Source organism: Lissotriton helveticus, chromosome 11 (assembly GCF_964261635.1).
Source record: "Lissotriton helveticus chromosome 11, aLisHel1.1, whole genome shotgun sequence".
Taxonomy (NCBI): domain Eukaryota; kingdom Metazoa; phylum Chordata; class Amphibia; order Caudata; family Salamandridae; genus Lissotriton; species Lissotriton helveticus.
In genome coordinates, this window is record NC_136072.1 from 180,419,594 (window position 1) to 180,442,528 (window position 22,935).

Here is a 22,935-nt window from a genome sequence, read left to right on the forward strand (position 1 = left end):
ACTCTCAGATCTGCATTCAACTACAACCCACTTCATGACTACTCCAACAGTCCACATGTCAAAATTGGAGACATGGACAATGTCTGTACTAACTGCTACGCACTTAAATGGAAGGCAGAACCGAAATGCCTTTGCTGCTCATCAAGAAAAGTACTTATTAACAACATTCAAGATCCACCGTCACTCATTAGACAACTACTAGATGGCACACACTTTCAAATCATTTCTTAACAAACACACGCCGTTACAATACTCTATTCCAAATGACATCCTTTGGTGCAAATGAAGTTAGGGAAGGCAATTTCATGCCAACATTTAAAATACAGGGACAGTTATACCACTTGATTGGAAGTATGCTTCCAATGGAAGGGAAAGCGCCACAGTTCCTACAAATATATTTCTTATCTGAACAACAACAAATAGACGCACGCTCACACATGGTGCCAAATTTAAACACACACCTTATACAACTACTACAAGACATATTGCACCATCATAACACATACATTCGTTCACTAAAGTACAACTATGAAATAAATTCACAAGAAGAAGATTTGCACATTATTATACACGCTGATAAACGGCCACCAAATACACATGCAGGAAGATATAATGCACCAACTACAGATGAAGTTGCAGTTCTTTTTGTCAACGAAGACAAGGGACCACGCGAAATTGTATTACATACTCGAGAGGGAGTATTACGCAAAGTATCTGAATTACATAGATCCTATGATCCTTTACAATACCCCATCCTATTCCCTACAGGTGAAGATGGTTATTGTCTCAATATACCACAAACAAACTCTGCAACAAACAAAACAGTTACATGCATGCAGTACTGTGCCTATACTCTTATGGTTAGAAATACAACTTTCAATACCTTGCATTGGTTCCGCAATCTCTTCAATCAATACATCGTAGATATGATGGCCAAATGATCACAGAAAGACTCGACTTTATCAGGCACAATCAAAAACAACTACGCGGAGACAACTACATCAATTTAAAAGATGCTGTCAATCAAGATCACAACGTACAAGCTCAAGACATTGGACAGCACATTATTTTACCAGCTACCTTCACTGGATCACCAAGGTACATGCACGAAAAAACACAAGATGCTATGACATACGTCAGGCACTACGGCAGACCAGACTTATTCATTACTTTCACATGCAATCCAGACTGGCAAGAAATTAAAGATCAACTGTTCCCAAAACAAAAACCATGCGATAGACATGACATAGTTGCAAGGGTCTTCAATTTAAAAGTTAAAACACTAATGAAACTATTAACACAACAGGGTATCTTTGGATCTGCTAAAGCTTACGTATTGACTATTGAATGGCAAAAGAGAGGACTACCTCATGTACACATACTATTATGGCTTGAACCAAAAATTAATGCCGATGACGTTGATCTCATTATCTCCGCAGAGCTGCCTGATCCTATTAACGATCCAAAACTATTTCTTATTGTCAAGAAAAACATGAGTCCTTGTGGTGAACACAACATTCTTTCACCATGTATGAAAAACGGGATTTGCACCAAAAAATACCCACGCCCTCTCATTAATGAGACAGAAACTGTGGTTAATGGCTGCCCCATTTATCGTAGGAGGAACAACGAACATGGTGGACATACTGTCACAATGACGGTTAGAGGACAGGAAGTCACTGTCAATAATCAGTGGGTTGTTCCATATTCACCACTACTCTGTCGCACTTTCAATGCTCACATTAATATTGAATACTGCCAATCTGTTAAAGCTATCAAATATATTTGCAAATATATTAACAAAGGCTCGGATCAAGCAACTGCTGCTATTGAAAACCAACACAATGAAATAGACACATATCTAAATGGACGGTATATTAGCACTTCCGAAGCAGTGTGACGCATTCTAGAGTTTCACATTCATGAACGCCATCCCACTGTCACACATCTAGCTGTGCATCTTGAAAATGGTCAAAGAGTCTATTTCAATGACAAGAACATTCTACATGTAGCACAGAACCCAACGCACACAACACTTACTGCCTTCTTCCAATTGTGTGCCACCGACAATTTTGCAAAAACATTGCTATACCAAGAAGTACCACAATACTATACATGGTCAAAATCTATTTTTAAACGCTGAAAACGTGGACAGCAAGTATTAGGACACCCTGGTGTAAAAAAGACTCAGCTCTTGGTAGAATGTACACTATTCACCCAAACCAATCGGAGTGTTTCCACTTACGCATTCTTTTACAACATGTTCACGCACCTACAGGCTTTGACACTCTTTTTACGGTTAACGGACAACTAATGCCTACCTATCAAGCAGCGTGTAAAGAACTTGGACTCATTGAAGACGACCAACATTGGAAACATACATTAGGTGATGCTGCACTTTCACATTCCCCATCTAAGCTACGTGAATTGTTTGTTACTATTCTGCTGTTTTGTAACCCATCTGATCCTCTTACATTATGGGACCAATACAAAGAAGATTTGTGTGAAGATATACTACACAATAGGCGTCAAGAAACAAATGATGAATCAATACCAATGAGTAATGACATATTTAACCAGGGTCTCATAATAATTGATGACTCGGTGTATGTACTAAGTGAAAAAACTTTAAAAGATTTCAAACTGCCGCAAACAAAGAGAACTATACATACACCTTACAACCATACTGATTTTGAAAACTCTACAGAGAACCTACTGCAATACGTTGCACAACATTTGCCAAACTTAGTGCCCGATCAAACAATAGTATACAACACCATTGTTGAAAGTGTGGAAACAAAAGATGGAAAAATATTCTTCTTAGACGCACGAGTAGGGACTGGGAAAACTTACTTAATCAACCTAATACTTGCAAAAATACGCTCTTTAGGACTATTGGCTCTGGCAGTTGCATCTTCTGGAATAGCTGCCACTTTGCTAACTGGAGGTAAAACAGCACACTCCACGTTTAAACTACCTTTAACTGTTTCCATTGAAAATGAATCCACATGCTCAGTACGCAAAAACGGACCCTTAGGCATCCTGCTTCAAAAAGTGTCTCTTATTATGTGGGACGAATGTAATATGACACACCGCGCACATATAGACGCCGTACACAGAACTCTACAAGACATTAGAAATTGTCCTACAATCATGGGTGGGGTCACTTTTGTCTTTGCAGGTGACTTCCGTCAGACTCTTCCTGTTGTCCCAAGAGGAACACGTGCTGATATACTAAAAGCATGCTTAAAAGCATCACACCTATGGGACTCCGTACAAACTCTTACCTTACGCACTAACATGAGAACACATTTAGGAGGTGGAGATAATCTCTTTGCTGATCTTCTACTACAAGTTGGTAATGGAGATTTACACAACACAAATGATAAAATTAATATTGAAAATTTAGGGACGCTGTCTCGAACTTACAGGAACTCATACAACATGTATACCCAGACGTTCACAATATTATTAACAAAGACTACCAATGGATTTGTGAAAGAGCTATAGTTGCACCCAGAAACACAAGTGTCAACCACATCAATGAACACATACTACTTCAAATCCCAGGGGAAACAAAAGTATATAAATCCATTGACACAGTATTAGATACTGAAGACGCAGTACATTATCCTTAAGAATTCCTAAACTCACTTAACCCATCGGGACTTCCACCTCATGTACTCCAAATAAAAGTTGGCATTCCAATCATCTTATTGCGAAACCTACATCTGCCAAATCTATGCAATGGAACCCGACTACAAGTTAAAAGTCTTTTACCTTATGTCATTAAAGCAACTATTCTATCTGGCCCTGCTGCAGGCCAGTTAGCTCACATTCCACGCATATCCATGATACCTACAGATCTACCATTTCAATTTAAACGTTTGCAATTGCCGATTAACATTGCCTTTGCTTCTACCATTAACAAATCACAAGGTCAGACATATAAAGTTATAGGCATCGACTAACGAGAAGAGTGCTTCACTCATGGCCAGTTATATGTTGCACTCTCTGGCACCGGGAATGTGCTAAATCAATTTATTCTACATCCTCATTCAAATGAAACAAAAAATTTAGTTTACCGCGAAATCTTACAATAATGACATACTTCATCTGTAACAACATTACACACTTTACTTTTCATCCCCGGACAACGTCGGGACGGGCTGCTAGTTAGATATAAAATAATAAAGGAAGAAACAGTGTCATAAGGAACATAAATCCCAAACAAATTAAAAAGCAAAAAAAGGACACGATAAGCGACACGTTAGATTTCCCAGGGGTTGCCAGGGTCAAGACATAGGGAGACGCCCGGGCTGGCGTACAGTCATGTCAAGATAATGGCAGGTAATAGAAGGGGGGGACCAAATAAAGAACGGAAGGGAAGACTGGAAACAGACCTAGGAACCAGTCAACAGGTGGTGGTGCAGAAATCCTAAAATACAGGGTTACATATCCAGCAGGAGTGAAGTCAGGCAGGGCTAGATACAAGGGATTGCCAGAGGAGAGGTTATAAAATTGCATTCTCCCATGGTGGAGTTTCATCGAGTCCCTTTTCTTTTGATTTGAGGGTAACTATCCAAAAGACCTCTCTCTTCCTGCGTGTAGCAGTAAAATCTCTACCTGCTTGAGATTGGACCTTCTCCAGGATAGACCATCTCATGTCACTTTCGACATGGGCCGCCTCAATCCAATGGCCGACGAGCGGTGCAGAATGGTTCATAAGCCTGATGTTGGACTTGTATTCCCCAATTCTTTTTCTGAATTCCCTGCCAGTTTCGCCAACATAGGCCAAATTGCAGTGACACAGGATGATGTACATGATGTTTGACTTGCGGCAGTTGGTCATTTCCGAGAGAAAGACTGTTTTTTGTTTATTTGGATTTTGTCACTGACGAAAGCGTTGGGGCACGCTTGGCATAAGCCACATTGGTGCTTGCCTTTGATGGGCTCACCTCCTGTGATGGATTTCTGACAGAAAATATCACGTTCATAGCTCTTCGCTCTAACCAAGAAGGTGCTAAGGTCACAGGAGTTTGTATTCATCTTCGCCAATGTTGAGGAGATGCCATTGAGAGTTTATGACCTGGCGTACCTTGTGGTCAAAGTTTAATTGCTTGGTAACACATACAAGTTGGTCGCTGTTTTCTGTATTTTTAGATAAAAACATGGCTTCTCGATTGTAGTACCTGACTCGTTTCAGGGCATCTTTGATCAATCTGGGGGGTATCCTCTCATCAAAGGTTTCTCTTTCACGATTTCAGCTTGTTTGAGGAAATCACCCAGATTGGAGGAGTTTCTTCGAATTCGAAGGAATTGGCTGAAGGGTATACCCTCCTTTTGGCATCAAAGGTGGAAACTGCCGAATTGCAATCAGACGTTTCTAGCAGTCGGCTTGGTGTACAACGAGACCTGAAGATGGGCATTACAGTGCTCAACTCATACATCAAGAAATTTCAACTTGATGTTACTGGAATGGACAGTGAATTTCAGATTAGTGTCGGCTGCATTGATCCAATGGGTGAATTCATCTAAGGTCTCCTGGTTGCCCTGCCAGATGAAAGAAATGTTGATATATTGCAACCAAACACAAACGTTCTCGAAGAACAGGGCCATTTCCTAATATATCTTACATGCCTCAAATTCCCCCATGTATAGACATTCTATACTTGGGGCACAGGTAGCGCCCATACTCATGCTACTCACGCCCTGGACCTGTTGGTAATTTGTTCCATTAAATTCAAAATAGTTCTCTCCAAGCACAATTTCCAAACACTGCAGGATGAGGGAAGAGTAAGTGACCGCACGGTTCCATTCTAGAATTTCCCCAAGCACTTTGATGGCATTTTTTTGGGGAATGTTATTATAAAAGGATTCAAGTTCAATGGTAACCAGTAGTTCGCATTCGTTGTTATATGGAAGATTTTCAATCTTAGAAATAAAGTGGCCAGTGTCCCTCACGTATGAGGGCAACTTGCATACTAGCGGTTTCAGGAACCTGTTGATATATTTTGACAGAGGCTCTGTAGGGGCCCCGATGGTAGTAACGATAGGTCTCAGAGGTGGGTTGTACACATCTTTGTGGGTTTTAGGAACACCGTATATAACAGGCATACGTGTGCACGAAGGAATAAGGAATTCCTCCTCCTTGGTGCAGATGTATCCATCTGCTGGCGCGGTATTGACTACTCTAAGAATCCTATCTTTCAATTTTGGTTCGGGGTTGTTGGTGATCTTTTTATAATGTCTGGTCACTCCAAAAAGGTTGTTCCTTTTTCCCACATACTGGGGGGCGTCAAAGATAACTATACCACCACACTTATCACAGGTTTTGGTAGTAAGAATCCTGTTGTTCTTCAGTGCCAGAAGGGCTGCATTTTCCCCCCTGGAGATATTACATTGGGGTTTGGGATGCTTGGTGCCAGTCCAGGGAGGACTTGGCCTGGCAGTTCCGGTTGGACTGTTCCCGTCGAACACAGGGTCCAGACTGATTCGCATATGGCTTCGTTCAAACTGGAATGGCATGGGGAGCAACAAAACAATGGATTTAGGCCCAGATCTCCATACTGGGGTGAATGTATGACATTGTTCTGCATTCTGTCCATCAATTGTTCTTTTTGCAAATGCCTGTTATATGGCCTGGGTGCAGAAGCAAATGGATTGCCTCATTTGGATGGGGCACACCCCCATGCAAATGAGGGAACGCCCCCTGAAGATAGCGCTAGTTCTTTATGTGCGGCAGCGCTATTGGTATTACTGAAGGGGACACACAAGCATCTGCGCCCCCTTCTGTAATACCAAACTACTCCGGCGGTGCTCAAAGTGGGCACAAACACCCGTTGTGCCCCGGGGCACTTAGTGTAATACGGCCCCTAGTGTGTTCTTTAAAGAACTTGACACTATACTAAGAGGTTTTTTTTAGTCTAAGAAACAACCTTGTGTGAAAATGTTGGTTCTGCAACTTGAAAGAATGCAGGGAAGTTTAGCTCTGTCACATTCTAGAACATATTATAAGGCTTTATTAATTAATTCCATGGTTCAGCTGGCAGTAGATGCCACAGTTTACAATACTTTTTATTAGATCACACAATTGGGGAAAGCCAAATCCGTCTACCAGTGTTTCTCCAAAACTCCAGACTCCCTAAGAAAATGAGATATAAGGACTTAGAAGACTTAGTATTGTGTATTCAGACTCCCTTTAAATCATGGGAAATTCCAGTATGTCGTGCCTATACACCATGACATGACAGTGAGATCTAGGGGCTGGGATTATCTAAAATGGCAGCTCAGGCATGGCTGGCACTAGGTTTTGAGAAACTGGGGTTTTTTATGATTCAGAATTGATCTCACAATACTTGTTAACTCCACAATTTGGAAAACAAAATATGCTATTATGGTTCAGCTCTACCCAGAAAGCCAGCTTTTTAAAAATGTATTCTAGGGTAATTAAGGAAGAGACTCACCAGATGGTTTCTCGTATATATGAAATAAGGCTTGTTGGGAGTGGGAAACTGGTATCAATTGTTACGGCAACAGGCCAGTCATCTTGTGTGTTTTGCTGTTCACCCTATGTGGGAAGGGTATGCCCAGACGTGGGTCCCTTGCTCACTAAGCCACTTGGATATGTTTGATACTTTATGTGTATTTAGATATTTTATTCAGTAGTTTTGTTTTATAAACTTTTGGACAGGTTTAAGTTTTTGTTTCTCTTTTAAAAAAAATAACATATTGATGTTCTTTCCTCCATTGGCGGAATTCAGAAACTTGCTAGAGGTTTTAATGACTCTGAGGGAGCACTGAAATGTTATGCAGCAGGGGTTACAAAGGTGCCAGTTATGGCTTGGAGGCTGGGGTGGGCAGCTTCTTGGTGACTCACTTCTTTGTTCGCTTGAAAAAAAACCTACTTTAGTCTTATGCTCAGAGTTCAACTTGATGCTTCACAGCACATTGCCAAGCACAAGTTATTCTGAACCACTAACATCTATGTCTGGGTGCAGGAAAATAATTTGTATCCGATAATGTTCAATATGGGTACTCTAAACGCTCACAGGATTCGAGCGAGATCATCTTAATAACATCCTAACCACAAAGAATCAATCCAGGGACATTAATTTTTCACTGTAAACAGAACGTCTATCTTGAAATAAGACTGTCACTTTTTAAGTGCCATAATACCTATCCCTTCCTACAGTAATCACGTTCAAGAGAGGAAATCTTGCATCTTACTATGTTATTAACTATTATGTGTATCAGCGGAAAGTGCACAACAACACTATGTTGATGCAGAAGGATGTTTCATGCAATATCTATACAGAGTTTCATGACCTAACAGGCACATAATTGACATATACAGAACAAAAATTTGACATCGGCCATAGACACAAAGACATAAATGATGATCACAGAAAACCCACTCGAGAGCCCACACGGACCCCTGACCACTGCACATCTACCACAGGGCCACCGCTGCCATCGCACCTGAACTAGGCCGGACCATCAACGTTTCCTTCAAATCTGAGGTGAAACCCCTCCTCAAGAAACTCACGGCTCACCCTACATGAAAAACCACCGGCCCATCTCTCTCCTCCCCTTCGCTGCCAAAGTCACCAAGAGACTTGTGAACGCCCAGCTGACTGCCTTCATCAAAAATAACTCCATCCTAGACGCCACCCAGTAGGGATTCCGCAGCAACTACAGCACTGAGACCACCCTCCTCGCCGACACTGATGACATCCACATGCTACTCGACCAGGGACACACTGCGGCCCTCATCCTACTAGACCTCTCTGTGTCCTTTGACCCCATCTCAATTTGCACTCTCATAGCCAGAATTCACGCTGGGATACAAGGAAACTTCCTCAACTGGATCAAATCCTTTCTCTTCGGCAGAACCCAGAGGATCAGACTGCCCCCTTCCTCTCCGAACCCATAGAGATCAACTGCAGAGTACCTCAAGGATCATCACTCAGACCCACGCTTTTCAACATCTACATGGCCCCCCTCGCCAACATCATCAGACAGCATGGGCTCAGCATAGTATCCTGTGCCGACGACACCCAGATCATCATCTCCCTCACGAAGAACCCAGAAGACACCAGACTCTGCTTCCAGGAAGGAATGAAGGACGTCATAGCCTGGATGAAGGAAAGCTGCCTGAAGCTCAACTCGGAGAAGATGGAGGTCCTCATCCTCAGACCCTCACCTCCGCCTGGGACAACACCTGATGGCCCTCCACCCTCGGGGTCCCACCCACCCCTACAGACCACTCACGGAACCTTAGCATCATCCTCTACTCATCCCTCACCATGACCCACCAGATCAACTCTGTCACCTCCACCAGTTTCAACTGCCTTTGCATCCTCTTCAAGACCTTCAAATGGATCCCCCATGAGTGCAGGAGGACTATCACCCACGCGATCATTACCTGCAGGCTGGACTATAGCAGCACCCTCTATGCCGGAATCAACAGAACTCTTCTACACAAGCTCCAAACCATCCAGAACACCACAGCCAGACTCGTCCTCGGGACACCACAACATGGACACATGGCCCAACACTTACAAGACCTCCACTGGCTCCCCATCGAGAAGAGAGTCACCTTCAAACTTCTCACCCATGCCTACAAATCCCTCCATAACATCAGACCCAAATACCTCAACGAGAGAGTCTCCTATCACGTACAAAAGAGAAACCGCCGCTCCACTGACCTTGCCCTGGCAGAGACCCCCCGCATCCGCAGAAGCAGAGCAGGCAGAAGAGCCTTCTCCTACATCGCAGCCAAGACCTGGAACAAGCTCCCAATGAACATCAGACACTCCCCGACCCTGCACACGTTCAGGAAGAACCTCAAGACCTGGCTTTTCGACTGAACCGGAGCAGAAACCCCCCCCCCCCCCACCCTTCCCTCCCTCCCAGCGCCTTGAGACCCTCACAGGTGAGTAGCTCGCTTTACAAATCCCCTGATTGATTGATTGATTGACAGTTGACATAGAAAAGGGACAAATTGTTCGTAACCTAATGACAAAAAAAACAGCATCACTGTAATACTGCCAAAAAATGCATTTAAATGTAGTCACTCTAGAAGGGTGTCTCTAAGGTGGCCATCTTTAAAGGCATTATATTTTATTATTGGACATTTCTGTTATAGAGGGCCACAGTAGATGCACAATGATCTATTTGTCCATATTTCAAAGTATTATATTTTATTATTATAACTCCCATTAAAAAATAGCTACTAACGATGCATGTATGTTCACAGTGACATCTTTAAATAGGGGCTATATGCAGAGAAAAAAAATTGAAGGAGCCTGCTCCATGTGTGTGCATACAAATGTAGGGGAGTCAATCATAATATTGTAAAAAAACATTTTACAATGGCCATCTGCTTATGGTGCAATAAGCAGGCAAAAATTAGTGAGGGATATGAGGTGTAATAATGGGGGTTTGGTGATAAGAGGACACTTGAATGGTAGGAGAGTCAAAAACAGTGGAGGACGTGGGATGAAAGAGCGAAGAAGACAAAGTAGTCATTCACATGCATTGTAATTCTATGTTTGAAATCAGCAGTGGAAGAATATATCAACCAACCAAAACACTATGAGACTGAAATGCTCCTGGAATGCAGGAAACCATTCGATCAGGAGTACTAGGGCAAAACCAGTCCTAAGCTGCTTGTGTTCCAGTTCAGGGAGGACGTGGCCTGGCAGTTCGACCTAGACTGTTCCTATTGGAGAAGGGCCAAACCTTATTTGCAACTTGCTGGGTCCAACCTGAGATGGCATGGTATGCAAAATAAGGATGGACTGGGATGTGACCCAGGGAAATTACCAGTAGTGGTGGTGATGAATTCAAGCATTCCATACATCACTTTTTCTATACTTCAACTGACTCCAAACGCACCATTGTCCTGCCAGTTTCCTGATCACGATGTAATCACACAGAGTACAAATCAATGCATGCCAGACTTCCGGTCATGGAAAAAGCATTAAAGTGCCAGTTGCTGCCAGGCATCTTCTCATCTTCAACCAAATCAACCCCTCTACTGTGAAGTCTTCCAGTCCACCATGTCAACAAATAAAATCCCACTGACAATAGCTTAGCCTTCCTGCTAAGCAAAAGGATTTAAAGAAGCCAGACCTCACCCAGTACTCCATCAATATACCCTGTACCCATGAACCAGAAGTATCCTGATCCTTGTTACCCATCATCCACATGTAAAATTAGAACTCAGTTGCCACTCTTGTCTGTCATGTTTTCACAGTATCCAATTGCCCTAGAGTCCTCTGCAAAGGGCATGCAAAGACAATGGCATGGCCCATCTGTGTCTATTAGGGTTGGAATGGCCTAGTAACAGCAACAAATACCTGCTCTGGTGTCATTCTACTGTGTGTCTCACCCAGCAACTCACACTGTTCATCTGCACACTCACACCAGAACAAAACCTCACAAACACTCACACCACACTTGCACAACATAGAGATCTAATCTAATACATGCCCAATTACCCACAGTGCACTCAAAAATGAGCAAAAACATCCCAAAACATAATCATTAAAGCACAATCTTCTGTACTTCATGCTGAACACATCATAGACCTAATCACAGGTCACACCATTGATTCACTCTTCACCATGGACACTTATTTCCTAGATCAACACACATCCTGGACATCCTTGTGCCCACAGACACTAAATTCAGCATGCTCACTGCATACACAAGAAAGGGGAAGCCTTGTGTCATTCACAAGTCCTCCTGGCCTTGTAGCATTGACAAAAAAGTACTCTCACAGCCTTGGACTTCTCACATGTCACTTTCCACACTTCACAACCCCGTCTACCACCTTCCACTTTCATTCACAGGGTGATCATGACATTCCTAAACTTACTTTTTGACCTCCCTGACATTGAAACAACAAAGTAAAAAGAGATACCCCTTCCAACCTCCTAGAAATGGTCACTATGATACACAGTGTCACCAATGCACTTTTAAGGCAATATACTGGTCCTTTTCCTCTGGACATCTTGTGCCATGGAATGCAACCCAGCTATTCCTCTTGACTAAACCATCTTGCTCTACCCTTCACCCTATTTTAGATCCAATCCAATCTTAGAGGTCATCCCAAAAAAAGAACAACAGACTTTAAAATGCTTCAGTTTCTTCCCTAGTGGCAATTTACAGCTCTAGTTTAGCTCTTTCCCAAAATATTGGGGGGAACAGCCATCTAGGGGTCACCCATGGAGGTTATAGCATAAGGGGGATGAGCAGGTGTAGCATCTAAAGGGAACATTGCCACCAGGATCCCTGAGTTGTGCCTTAATGTAAATTGTGTAATATGTATATTGCTGTGTGATCAAAATATACTTTATTTTCCTAAAAGCAAGTACCAAGTTAGACAATAAATGTATTTGCCTGTTGTTTTGAATTATGGGCTCATCCACCCTGTACTACCACCCTGAAAAGCCTACACTTGATCACCCTCCCTACCCCAAGAGTCAAGAGTGGAAAGGATTGCACTTGGACTACTTTGCAGAGCCATAGTAGGTTGGGGCCCAGGTCACCAGTAGCAAACAACCAGGACCCTAGAAAAGCGAAGCCAGTAGCCCCTGTTGGTCCTGTGGGCCCCTGATTGGCGTCCGATGGCCAAGGCAGATATTTCCAACCTTGACCCCCCTAGATTCTAAAAACTTTGCGAGTTACTGGCTATCACCCATATGACCTTCTTCCACAAGATCCTCAAAAAAGCAAATTGCACTCAACTGCAAAATGGCAGTAACATCAAGCATAGTCGTCATAATAGTTTGCAGCACTGGGCAGGTATCTTACATATGGTTGACATTGACCTTCTCACAGCAGATAGAAACGAGCCTTGCCGCCAACAACTTCTGGAACGTATCATGCACCTTCAATTTCATATATTATCCCAAGGTCATCCACACACAGATTTAACATTAGATTTGATGTCAATGTCTCACACTGATTCTCTTCCTACCTATCCAACTAAAAAATGTCATCCATAAGGACCCCTCCAGAACCCAGACCCCTCACATCACCTGAGGACTACCCAACCGTTCCATCATGGTCCCAGTTAGAAATTGGGTCTCAACTTGGCAGAGGTGTACACTCTGCCCAAGTAGTGACCACAATCTTAGTCAAGGTAAGTCAGATACACACCCAAAATTAACCTGTGCTCACCCTCTGGTATCTTGGCACAGAACAGTCAGGCTTAACTTAAGATGCAATGAATAAAGTATTTGTGCAACAGTTAAAAAAGTAAAACAGTAACTACACCACACAAAAATATACCACCCCTTGATAGAAAAATAGAGTTCAATTTATTGAGTAAAACAAGAACAAAATGACAAAAATCCAATGAGTAGAACTGGAGTCATGAATGTTTAAAGAATGTCTGCAAACATAGTGCTTAAAAACATAAAGTGCCAACCGGGGCAATATGGTTGCACTTGATCATGTCAAATCCAAAAGTTCAGGCCGACTGCAATAGAGCGCAGGCCGGATACAGGGACCAACCTTGTCTCACTGAGAAAATACCTTGTTGCACCGCTGATGGGGCCCGATGCCGGGAGCAGAGGAGGCAATGCATTGTCAACGATCCCTCTGCATGTAGGTGATGTGTCAGTTTCAAGGTATGCAAATCGATGGGGCAGTTTCTTTAAATGTAGGCGATGCACCATCATTAATCTGTGCAGCCGGCAACGCAATATCTTCTTCCTCCTCTTCGAGGGAAGATGCAGCAGGCCCGACTGATGCAACTATGGAGATGTGTAGATTTTGATAAGAACAGCACATAAAATCTACGTCCAAGGGCTCAGGACTGGATTGGCAGCACTTGGCAGGGCAAGACACACAGTTGAAAACATCCAGGAGCTGTAGCAGGGTTGTTAGAAGCCGTTGATGTCCCTGAGACTTCAGAACAGGAGGAAAGCCACCAAGCTCTTTCAGTCACGTTGGTTCTGGTGTGTAGAGATGCAGGTCCAGTCCTTCTCACTCCCAGGCAAAGAGGGTATCATACAACAGGGCAGCCACAACAAAGCAGGAGTCCAGCCAGCAAAGGGAAGCAGAGTCCAGTAGAGTGACAGTCCTTCCAGCAGTACCACAGTCTTTCTTCCTTGAAGAGTATCCTCAGCTTCTGAGTTGGTGGTGTCAGAGGTCTAGTACTTATACCCAGTTGTGCCTTTGAAGTGGGGAAGACTTCAAAGAGAGGCCTTTGAAGTCCACTGAGTCCCTGCCCTTCCTGCCCAGTCTTCAGACTCACTACAGGGTTTATGTAGCCCTTTGTGTTTGGACAGGCACAGGCTATTCAAGTGTGAGTGTCAGCTCCCCCCTACCATCCTGTCCAGGATGGCCCATCCGCATATGGATAGCCCATCAGCCACACCTAGACTCCCTTTGTGTGTGGCTGTTTAGAGGGAATGCACAAAGCCCAGCTGTTTTTCCCCAGACATGCATTATGAGACAGACACCAAATGGCTAAAGTAAGAAAATGCCAGAATTCTAGAAATGGCATTTTCAGAATTGCAATTTAAAATCCAACTTTACCATATGTTGAGTCTATCTCTTCACACTTGGGAATTATATTTAAAGAATGTAATAATGTAAACCCAATGTTAACCTATGGGAGAGATAAACCTTGCAGTAGTGAAAAACCAATGTAAGAGTTTTCCACTACCTGGACATGCAAAGCTTAAAAGTACATTTCCAACGTTTAAATACACATCACCCTGCCCTCGGGCTGTCCAGGGCCTACCTTAAGGGTGGCTTATATGTATATAAAAGGAAGGTTTCGACCTGGCAAAAGGGTAAACTTGCCAGGTTGACATAGAAGTTTAAAACTGTGTGCACAGTATTTGCAGTGGCAGGATTGAGGAATGTTTCAAAGGCTTCTTAAATGGGTGGCTTAATTAGTGCTGCAGGCCGACTAGTAGCATTTAATTCACAGGCTCTTGGCGCATATACTTCAATTTACAAGGGACTTATAAGTACATTAAATATTCCAATTGTGGAAAGGCCAATGTTACCATGTTTAAAGCAGGGAGAGCATGCACTTTAGCCCGGGTTAGCAGTGGTATAGTGCCCAGAGTCAAACAAAAACAAATTCAGCAAAAGGGGGAGGAAGAAGGCAAAAGGTTTTGGGGTGACCTCGCAGAAAGGGCCAGGTCCAAGCATCCCCATCATCTTCACTAACAAGCTTTTAGAAGGTAGGATCCTTCTGCATGATTACCCCCAGTTTTTGCCTGGTGCTAAGCTGTTTTTGACTAGTCTGGCTGTGATCCTGCTAATCAGGACCCCAGTCTCTCTGCTTTCTTCCCTAAATTGCTATGTTCAGTACTTAGGTACATCCCAGATTGGATACTGGGGTACCATTATCAGTCCCTAGTATATGGTACTAAGATACCCAGGGCATAGGTACCTCAGAGGTCCCCCATGGGCTGGAGCATGTATTATGTCACCCATGGAAGACCATTCAAACTGTAAATGCAGGTCTGCCATTACAGCCTGTGTCAGCTGGTGCTAGCACCACGTATAGAGTCACTGTATTTAAAACCCATATGTCACCCTATAGCAGGCCTTTACAATCCTGAGGGCAGGGTTCTTGGTTCTAAGTGTGAGGGTGCCCCTACATGAGCAGGACACCCCTACAGCCTTTGGAGTCCATTCTCCTGGGTTGTAAGTAAAGCAGCCGTATACCATATATAGGGGTACAGCGTAATTCTGCTATGAACATCTCGAAATTGGCTGCAACGAATCCTATCATGTTTGGTATCAAGCATGTTAGAATCATACCCCCACACCGTAAACAGTGTAGTAGGTATGATTCCAAGCACTGGAAGAGTCCTCCGTTAAGCTCTTCATACTCCTGGTACCAGTCTTCTAGACCCAGACAGCACAACGTGGCTGCTGCCAACCAGAGACATGATTTTGCCCTCTTGCTGCTGAGCCAAGGTTGAGCAGGGGAAGGCGGAACAATAAGCATCCTGTCACAGGGAAGTTTGACCAACTACCAGATGAGATTCATTGTATTGGGGCCAGGTGAGTGTGCTTGCTAGTGCCCCGCAGTCTGCATGAGGGGCACCTTTGGTGCCTCTTTGTTTGCAAAGTCCAGTTCAAACCAGTTCTGAGAGCCGTTGGTTCTCGCTTTTTGCGTGAAACTGGACAAAGGACTTGGGAGTATCCTCTCCACTGTCCAGACCCTCCCCTGGGAGGGTCCCATGAATCATCCCAGCCCTTTCCTTAGGGTACTTAACGGTTTAACTGTAGGTGGCTCCCTCGATTTGTCGTGGGACACAATTCAATTCTGACACCACTTCAACTTCTACCATTCGGGCACTTTGGACTTCACTGGACTTCGTTTAGGCTTGACTTCATCGCCCTTCCAGTCTGCTGCATCGTCTATGCCTGTGCACCATCCAGGAACCTTCCAAGGCCTGTGGGCATTAATGACACCTTAAGGAATCTCCTTTGGAGTGAAGAAGTTACTTCCCTGCATCTGCAGGCACCACAACTAAGCTGGCCAGTCTGCTGATCCTGAGCTCCTATGGACTCTGAAAGGCACGGCAACACAGATGGTGGTCCACCACAGCTCTCGATGCCTGCCCTCTCACCAAGTTTGAGGCCAGTATTCCTCTTAGGACGTGCAGGAACCGAACCCCTGTGCACCGCGTTCACTTGTTGTTTCAAAGGCTTGTTGGCCTCCTTCCAGCAAAATCTTTGGGCTCCAAGTAGCCCCAACCTAAAGCATCCCCAGTGACCAGAATCTTTGCCCACATCGCATTGTTTTGGTGAGCTGCTCGAGGTCCTCCTGCTACTCCAGTGCCTCCGGCCTGTCCTGTAGGTCTTGCCTTGTTGAGGGTCACCTTGGTTTTTGTTGGGCCCCCCTGATTGCTTGGTGCCTGCCCTGACTTCCCTGCTTGTGGTGAGTCCCCTGGACCTTGCTGGTTCCAGCATTGCACCTTCTTCGACTTCCACATTTTTTGCAGTTGCCAAGACTTGTTGGTGCTTCCAATGGACACTGACCCCTCAATTCTTGACATCCAATGTGGGACCGCTCATGCACAGCTCCTGGTCTTCCTGTGCATTGCATGCTCTTTACAGCTGTAGAGTCAAGGTCACCATCAACTCTCCTGCAACACCGGTCATCGGTGGGCATTCGTCTTCCAGGTCTCCGGGTCACTCCTGAGTGACATAGACTCTGTCCCCTCTGCTTACTGGTACCTCTCAACTTAAGTCCACCCTCAAAATCCACTGGACACTTTCTCCTTCTCTAGCAGGGGCACTTTCCTGAAGTTCTCCTTTGGGAACGACAACAGTTTCCGACACCACTTCGTACCCATGCACCCAGCTTCCCTGGTGTAGGTAAAGTGGGTACTAGGGTTTCCAGGGGTAAGGTGGCTCTCTAACCTTCTATCTTCCATGGGGATTCTTCAGGGTCCACTGGGAAGGGTCCTTTTTATTTAAAATTGTAACTGTGACTTACACATTGATTTGTACAAAGAATGCAATTGTGTTCCCACACTGCACACAATCTCTGTGGAGTTCCTAGTCACTCCCCTTGGGTAGTTCCTTGGGTCACCGGCATTTCTATGTCCTCTGGACATTGTCTTGACATGAGTCGTGGTTCTTATACCACTTTCTTAATATATGGTTTGGTCCCCCGTGGGGTCCACTGTGTATTCTGTAATATTTACGTGTTTTCTATGCAAAGTATTGCGTGCCTTGTGCATGTCTCCAGAGAGGAGATAGCTAAATGTGTTAGTGAGTATTATATAATAAATACATATTTTGATAGATACCTTGTGTGTTTTTATTAATTTAATCTATACCTATATGATTGCATTCTTATACAAACAAGCTGCTTTACTCTCCTTCTGGACTAAGACTGAAGGCTGTTCTCTTCAGCAATAACATAGAGTGCTTTCTAAGGTTGTCAAAAACCTCCTAAATCCCCATAAGGGTTGTCTGGACTGGTGCAGGGTGTCCACTTACATAAGTGTGCATCACATACCAGGCCAACCTCTCACACAAGCCTATTCCCTGACAACATACCATTTTAGATGAAAGTCTCCTCTGGCCTCAACATGTAGTGCCAGGAGTCCTGTCTACAATTTGGTGGGTAGCCAGACTGCCTTATGGCATGCACAGTTCAAGGGTCTTGGAAATATAGGTGGTAGAACAGGTATTATAGTCAGGAGAACCAGTTTTCATCATGTGCTGTTAATTGTGCACTTTGGAGTTCGGATCAACAGGTATAAGTTTATTTGTGAACTGTGTACTATGTTTCATTCATTTTAACATAGGCCTCTTCTTATATTTACCAATGGCTCTGTGGAGGCTCAATCGCAATGGCATGGTTACCACTGTAGGTCATTCCAAATCTTCTGAGATTTGATAATTTTGGGGGTTTGGCAGTCTTGTCTGCCATCTTGGAAGAAGGTTTAATTAAGATGTGCCCCTCAATTTCATAATGCCTGGAAGTGAAAGAACTGGAAGAGGTCATGGTTGAAATTGTTGTGATTTGCTACCTATGATGAAGGTATTGTGTACACCTATGTGGCTTCTGCTTGGATCGGTTGGATAAATTATCATATCTGAATCCTGAAGTAAGCAGTCACGTCACAATCCAGAAGCAAACCTCCAGATAGGTGTTTAAATGAGTGTGCACGAAAATTGAAAAATATATTGTTTTTGTGATGCAGTAGAGGGCCATTGTTTTGTGGCTGGCATTCAGAGGCTGCAGTTTTGGCTGGAGGCATTTGTAGACAGGCCAATGTTACCATGTTTAAAGCAGAGATCACATGCACCTTAGCACTAGTTAGCAGTGTTAAAGTGCCCAGAGTCCTAAAGCCAACAAACACAATTTCAGCAAAAAGGGTAGGAGGAAGGCAAAACATTTGGGGGTGACCCTGCAGAAAGGGCCAGGTCCAGCAGTCACTATTGTCTTCCTCATTTACATGCAGTTCCTTGGCATTCTACTGGCTGGCAGTAGCATCAAAACTAGGCTATACCCACATGGCATACAATTGTAGATGAAAGTCTCCTCTTGCTTCGACATCTAGTGCCAGGACTCCTGTCTAAGATTTGGTGAGTTGCTGGACTGCCTTATGGCATGCACAGTTCAAAGTTATTGGAAATCGAGGTAGTAGTACCGGTATTAGAGTCAAGAGAACCTGTTTTAATCATGTGTTGTTAATTGTACACTTAGAGTTAGGATCAACAGGTATAACTTCATTTGTGTATTAGGTACTATGTTGCATTATTTTTTACATGGGACTCTTCTCATATTTGACAATATCTTTGTAGATGCTTGAGCTCAATGTAATGGTTACTACTGTAAGGCATTCCAAAATCTTGTGAAATTTGATAGTTTTTGGGGGTTTGGAAGCCTTGGCTGCCATCTTGGAAGAAGGGCTAATTATGCTGTGCCCCTCCCTTTCATTATGTAAGAGGTCATGGTTGCAGTTGTTGTTCTCTGCTCCCTGTGATGAAGGTCCTGTGTACACCTATGTGGCTTCTGCTTGGATGGGGCGGATAAATCATCATATCTGAATCCTTAAGTAAGCAGACACATCTCAACCCAGAAGCAAATAGCCAGAGAGGTGTTTTAAAAAAGTGTGCCTGTAAATTGAAAAAATAAATGCTTGTGTGATGCAGTAGCACGCCATTGTCTTGTGACTGGCATTCAGGGGCTGCAACTTTGGTTTGAGTCATGTGATGAGAGAATAGCATACAAATTTCTCTTTTGTGTAGCTTAGTGCTCAGTTCACTGCAAGACATTTTATAAGGCAATTTTGCCTTTGAAGGTTTGACAACCGCTGTGCGGGTTTGTAGTGTGTTAAGCTAAGAACATGTATTCCACATCTATGCTTATAAACTTTTGCTGCCTGTAATTAAATTGATGTCTCTTGTCTGGCATTGATGGCTGCTGCTATGGTGGAAATACTGTATTGTGATCCTAGATGCGGTTGATACCTTCCTTGTAAGGCATTTTGCACCTGTGTTTGTGCGTCACTCACGATTAGGGAAACGATTCTCACTGCAAACAAATAGTAAGGGCTGCTCAGTGGCATAGGCCTGTGTCAACATGGACGCCTCTTTCTTGAAACGGTTGCAGTGCCATGCAAATCCAAATAAGCCAGATGGGGATTGCATTCAGAAATGTGAGAAAGTGGCTCATGACTCATCATGGTTTACACACAAAAGTTTGAAAATAGTTACATTTGGTTCATTTAGTTGATTGCATATGTTCACACTGCTCGCATTTGTATATGAAATTTGTTACAGAAGACAGGTATTTTAAACAAGCATTGGCAAATCCATTAGCCCTTGCCTTTGAAGGCTAGCGCTGACTTATTTCCTTTGTCATTGGTAGCGCTGACTAATTTCCTTTGTCATTGGATGTTTAATTTGCCATTCTAAAATGGATAATGACCATATTAGAATAGCCACTCTAATAGCCACAGAGACAATTGTGGCTATTATATGTAAACTACCAATAGCCCAGGTGACTTCTATCAGAAACTGGATCACAGGTTACCTGCGGTCAGTAGCGGTTACGCATAGGTGACCTCGAGTGACGGACCTTTTATGATGAATGTGTGACTACAAAGGACATCACCCCCTCCCTGAAGTTGTTGAGTCCACCTTAGTGGCACTGACATACCAGGATGGGGAGAGGATGCTGATGATGAAGCATGACATTATTACATGTGTGAGGTTTCCTCTTTGATAAAGGATTGCTTTCCTCTAAAGCTTGGCAGAAGTCCCATGACATCCATACTCTGGACCCAAGATCACTCATGTATGATTAAGAAAAAGTCTACCTTCTATTTCTCTTTCTTCGCTCTTTGCGATGCAGCGCTGCCGTACACAATCTTGTGATGAAATTTTCTGAAATATGTCCAGACAAAAATCTTAATTTAGAAATGAGAAAAGGATGCAGGATTCATGATGATGCCATGCTAAATTTTAGGCTTATTTTATGTATTGTATTATAGACACATGTATACAAAGCATACTACCCCTGGCGAGTCGCGTGTGTGCACTATACATAATGTGTGATTACGCAATGCATAGTTAGTTTCAACTTGGTTTTCCCAAAGTGGACATTTTCAATAACACAGAGGGTTTAGAGGATTGGCCAACACAATGCATTGCCAACAAGTTACATGTGTTCCTTTAGGCAACTATTTTTGGTAAGTTGCTTGCCATTTCAGAGTGGGTTTTTGTGGAAGGCAAATGTTTGATAAGTTTAACGCTGCAAATAGATGAGTTGCTAGACTCTAAGGGCCTGATTGACAAAGTAAACGTGGACCTGAAGTCTAAGTTTACACCTGAAGTCTAAGTTTAGACATCAAGTCTAACTTTACTCCTGAAGTCTAACTTTAGACTACAGATCTAATGTTAGACTTCAGCTCTGAACTTGGGGCCCGATTCCCACAGATAACCAGGGCCGGACTGAAAAACAAAACCGGTCCTGGCAAAGTGATAGGCCGGCCCCCCCACCCCTCCCGGGGGGGTTGGGGGTGCGACCGCGCTCGTTGCCAGGGCCGGTTTTAGGCTGATTTTGTTACAGGGCCGTTTTTTGCAGCAACGCTGCAAAAACCGCCCTGTAACCAAAATGGCCCCCAGTGGCCCAAAATCGCCCCCCACCCTTGCGGCGCACCGGGGGATTGCCCGGTGCCCGCTATGGCCAGTCCAGGCCTGCAGATAACGTTAGACCAAAAGACTAACTTTAAATACTAGTAGCTTTATTACTAGGCACTAATAGTAAAGTCACTAGTAGTAGCTTACCTTTGTGAATACCGAAAAGTAGTAAAGTTAGACCATTGATCTAAGTTTGACTTTTGGTCTAATTTTACCTTTGTGAATCGGGCCAGAAGACTCCAACGTACTGCATCTTCACATCTGAGTGCCCAAATAGCAGTGTTCTTAGTAAAGGTGGGAATATGCACCCAATCTGTTTTGCAATTGTTTCCCTAAGAATTGCTTACTTTCCCTAGTCTCAAAACATGAGGATTGTGAGAAAACAATCATCTACAAAATCTTCATGAAATTATATTGTTTTCACCACTTGCTTGTCTTTGTGGAACAAAACACCCACGCTGCTATCTTAAATGGGGTTGCACATGTGCGTTCGTAAGAATGAACAGCCTTGTAGCATATGGGCCTCTGCTACTTTTTTTAAATTGACATTGGCATTTTACAAGCAATGTCCTGTGAAATGTGGAAAAGTACTTACTCAAAATAAATAATTCATATTGAATGTATGGGAGCTTAATATTAGGTATAATTGTGTTCCTTAGAAGAAGTGAAAACATACAGAAATGGAATACTATCATGCCAGTTAGTGATTCTAACAAGGCATGCACATCTGCTTTAACAATGTCTCTGCATAGTGCATTACATGGTGTGAATGAGCAAGTATTATTTAATTGCATGCTATTGGTTGTTAGAAGGTTCTGTGTGGCGGAAGTCTGTACAGGCAAACACAAAAAGATAATGGACAGAATGCTGAAACTTTCCAAACACTGCCCCCCTCCCCCGCCCCAGTTAAGAGATCTGGGCTAAATGCATCATTCGTTTGCTCACTATGCCACACCAGTTTAGACCCAGCCATATGCAAATTCGTCCTGACCCTGCTCCCATGGGAACAGTCCAGCTTGAACTGCCAGGCTAGGACCTCCCTGGCCTGCAAACAAGCATCCTGGGAAGTCTGTGCAGGGCCTGATTTTGATCTTGGTGGATGGATGTCTGTGTCACAATGGTGATGGATTTATATCATCCGCCGAAATGTAAATTCCATCAATTGCGATGGCTCTATGGGTTGCAGGGGTTAAGAAATGGTTGTGTGTGTTTTTCTGGAAATTCTGGTTCTACACTTTTGCCTGGTAATGCTCTCTGGCACGGTGCAAAAGTGTA

The 22,935-nt window shown here is 43.6% G+C and overlaps 2 protein-coding genes across 2 annotated transcripts; both read left to right on the top strand.

Moving 5' to 3' along the window:
* The first annotated feature begins 937 nt into the window (after positions 1 to 937).
* Positions 938 to 1,900, top strand: LOC144790762 (uncharacterized). Its single transcript, XM_078665463.1, has one exon. The coding sequence runs from the start codon at positions 938 to 940 to the stop codon at positions 1,898 to 1,900; it is 963 nt and encodes a 320-aa protein (XP_078521589.1).
* Positions 1,901 to 2,202: 302 nt separating this feature from the next.
* LOC144790763 (uncharacterized) lies at positions 2,203 to 3,510 on the top strand. The gene has a single exon (XM_078665464.1). The coding sequence runs from the start codon at positions 2,203 to 2,205 to the stop codon at positions 3,508 to 3,510; it is 1,308 nt and encodes a 435-aa protein (XP_078521590.1).
* Positions 3,511 to 22,935: the final 19,425 nt, after the last annotated feature.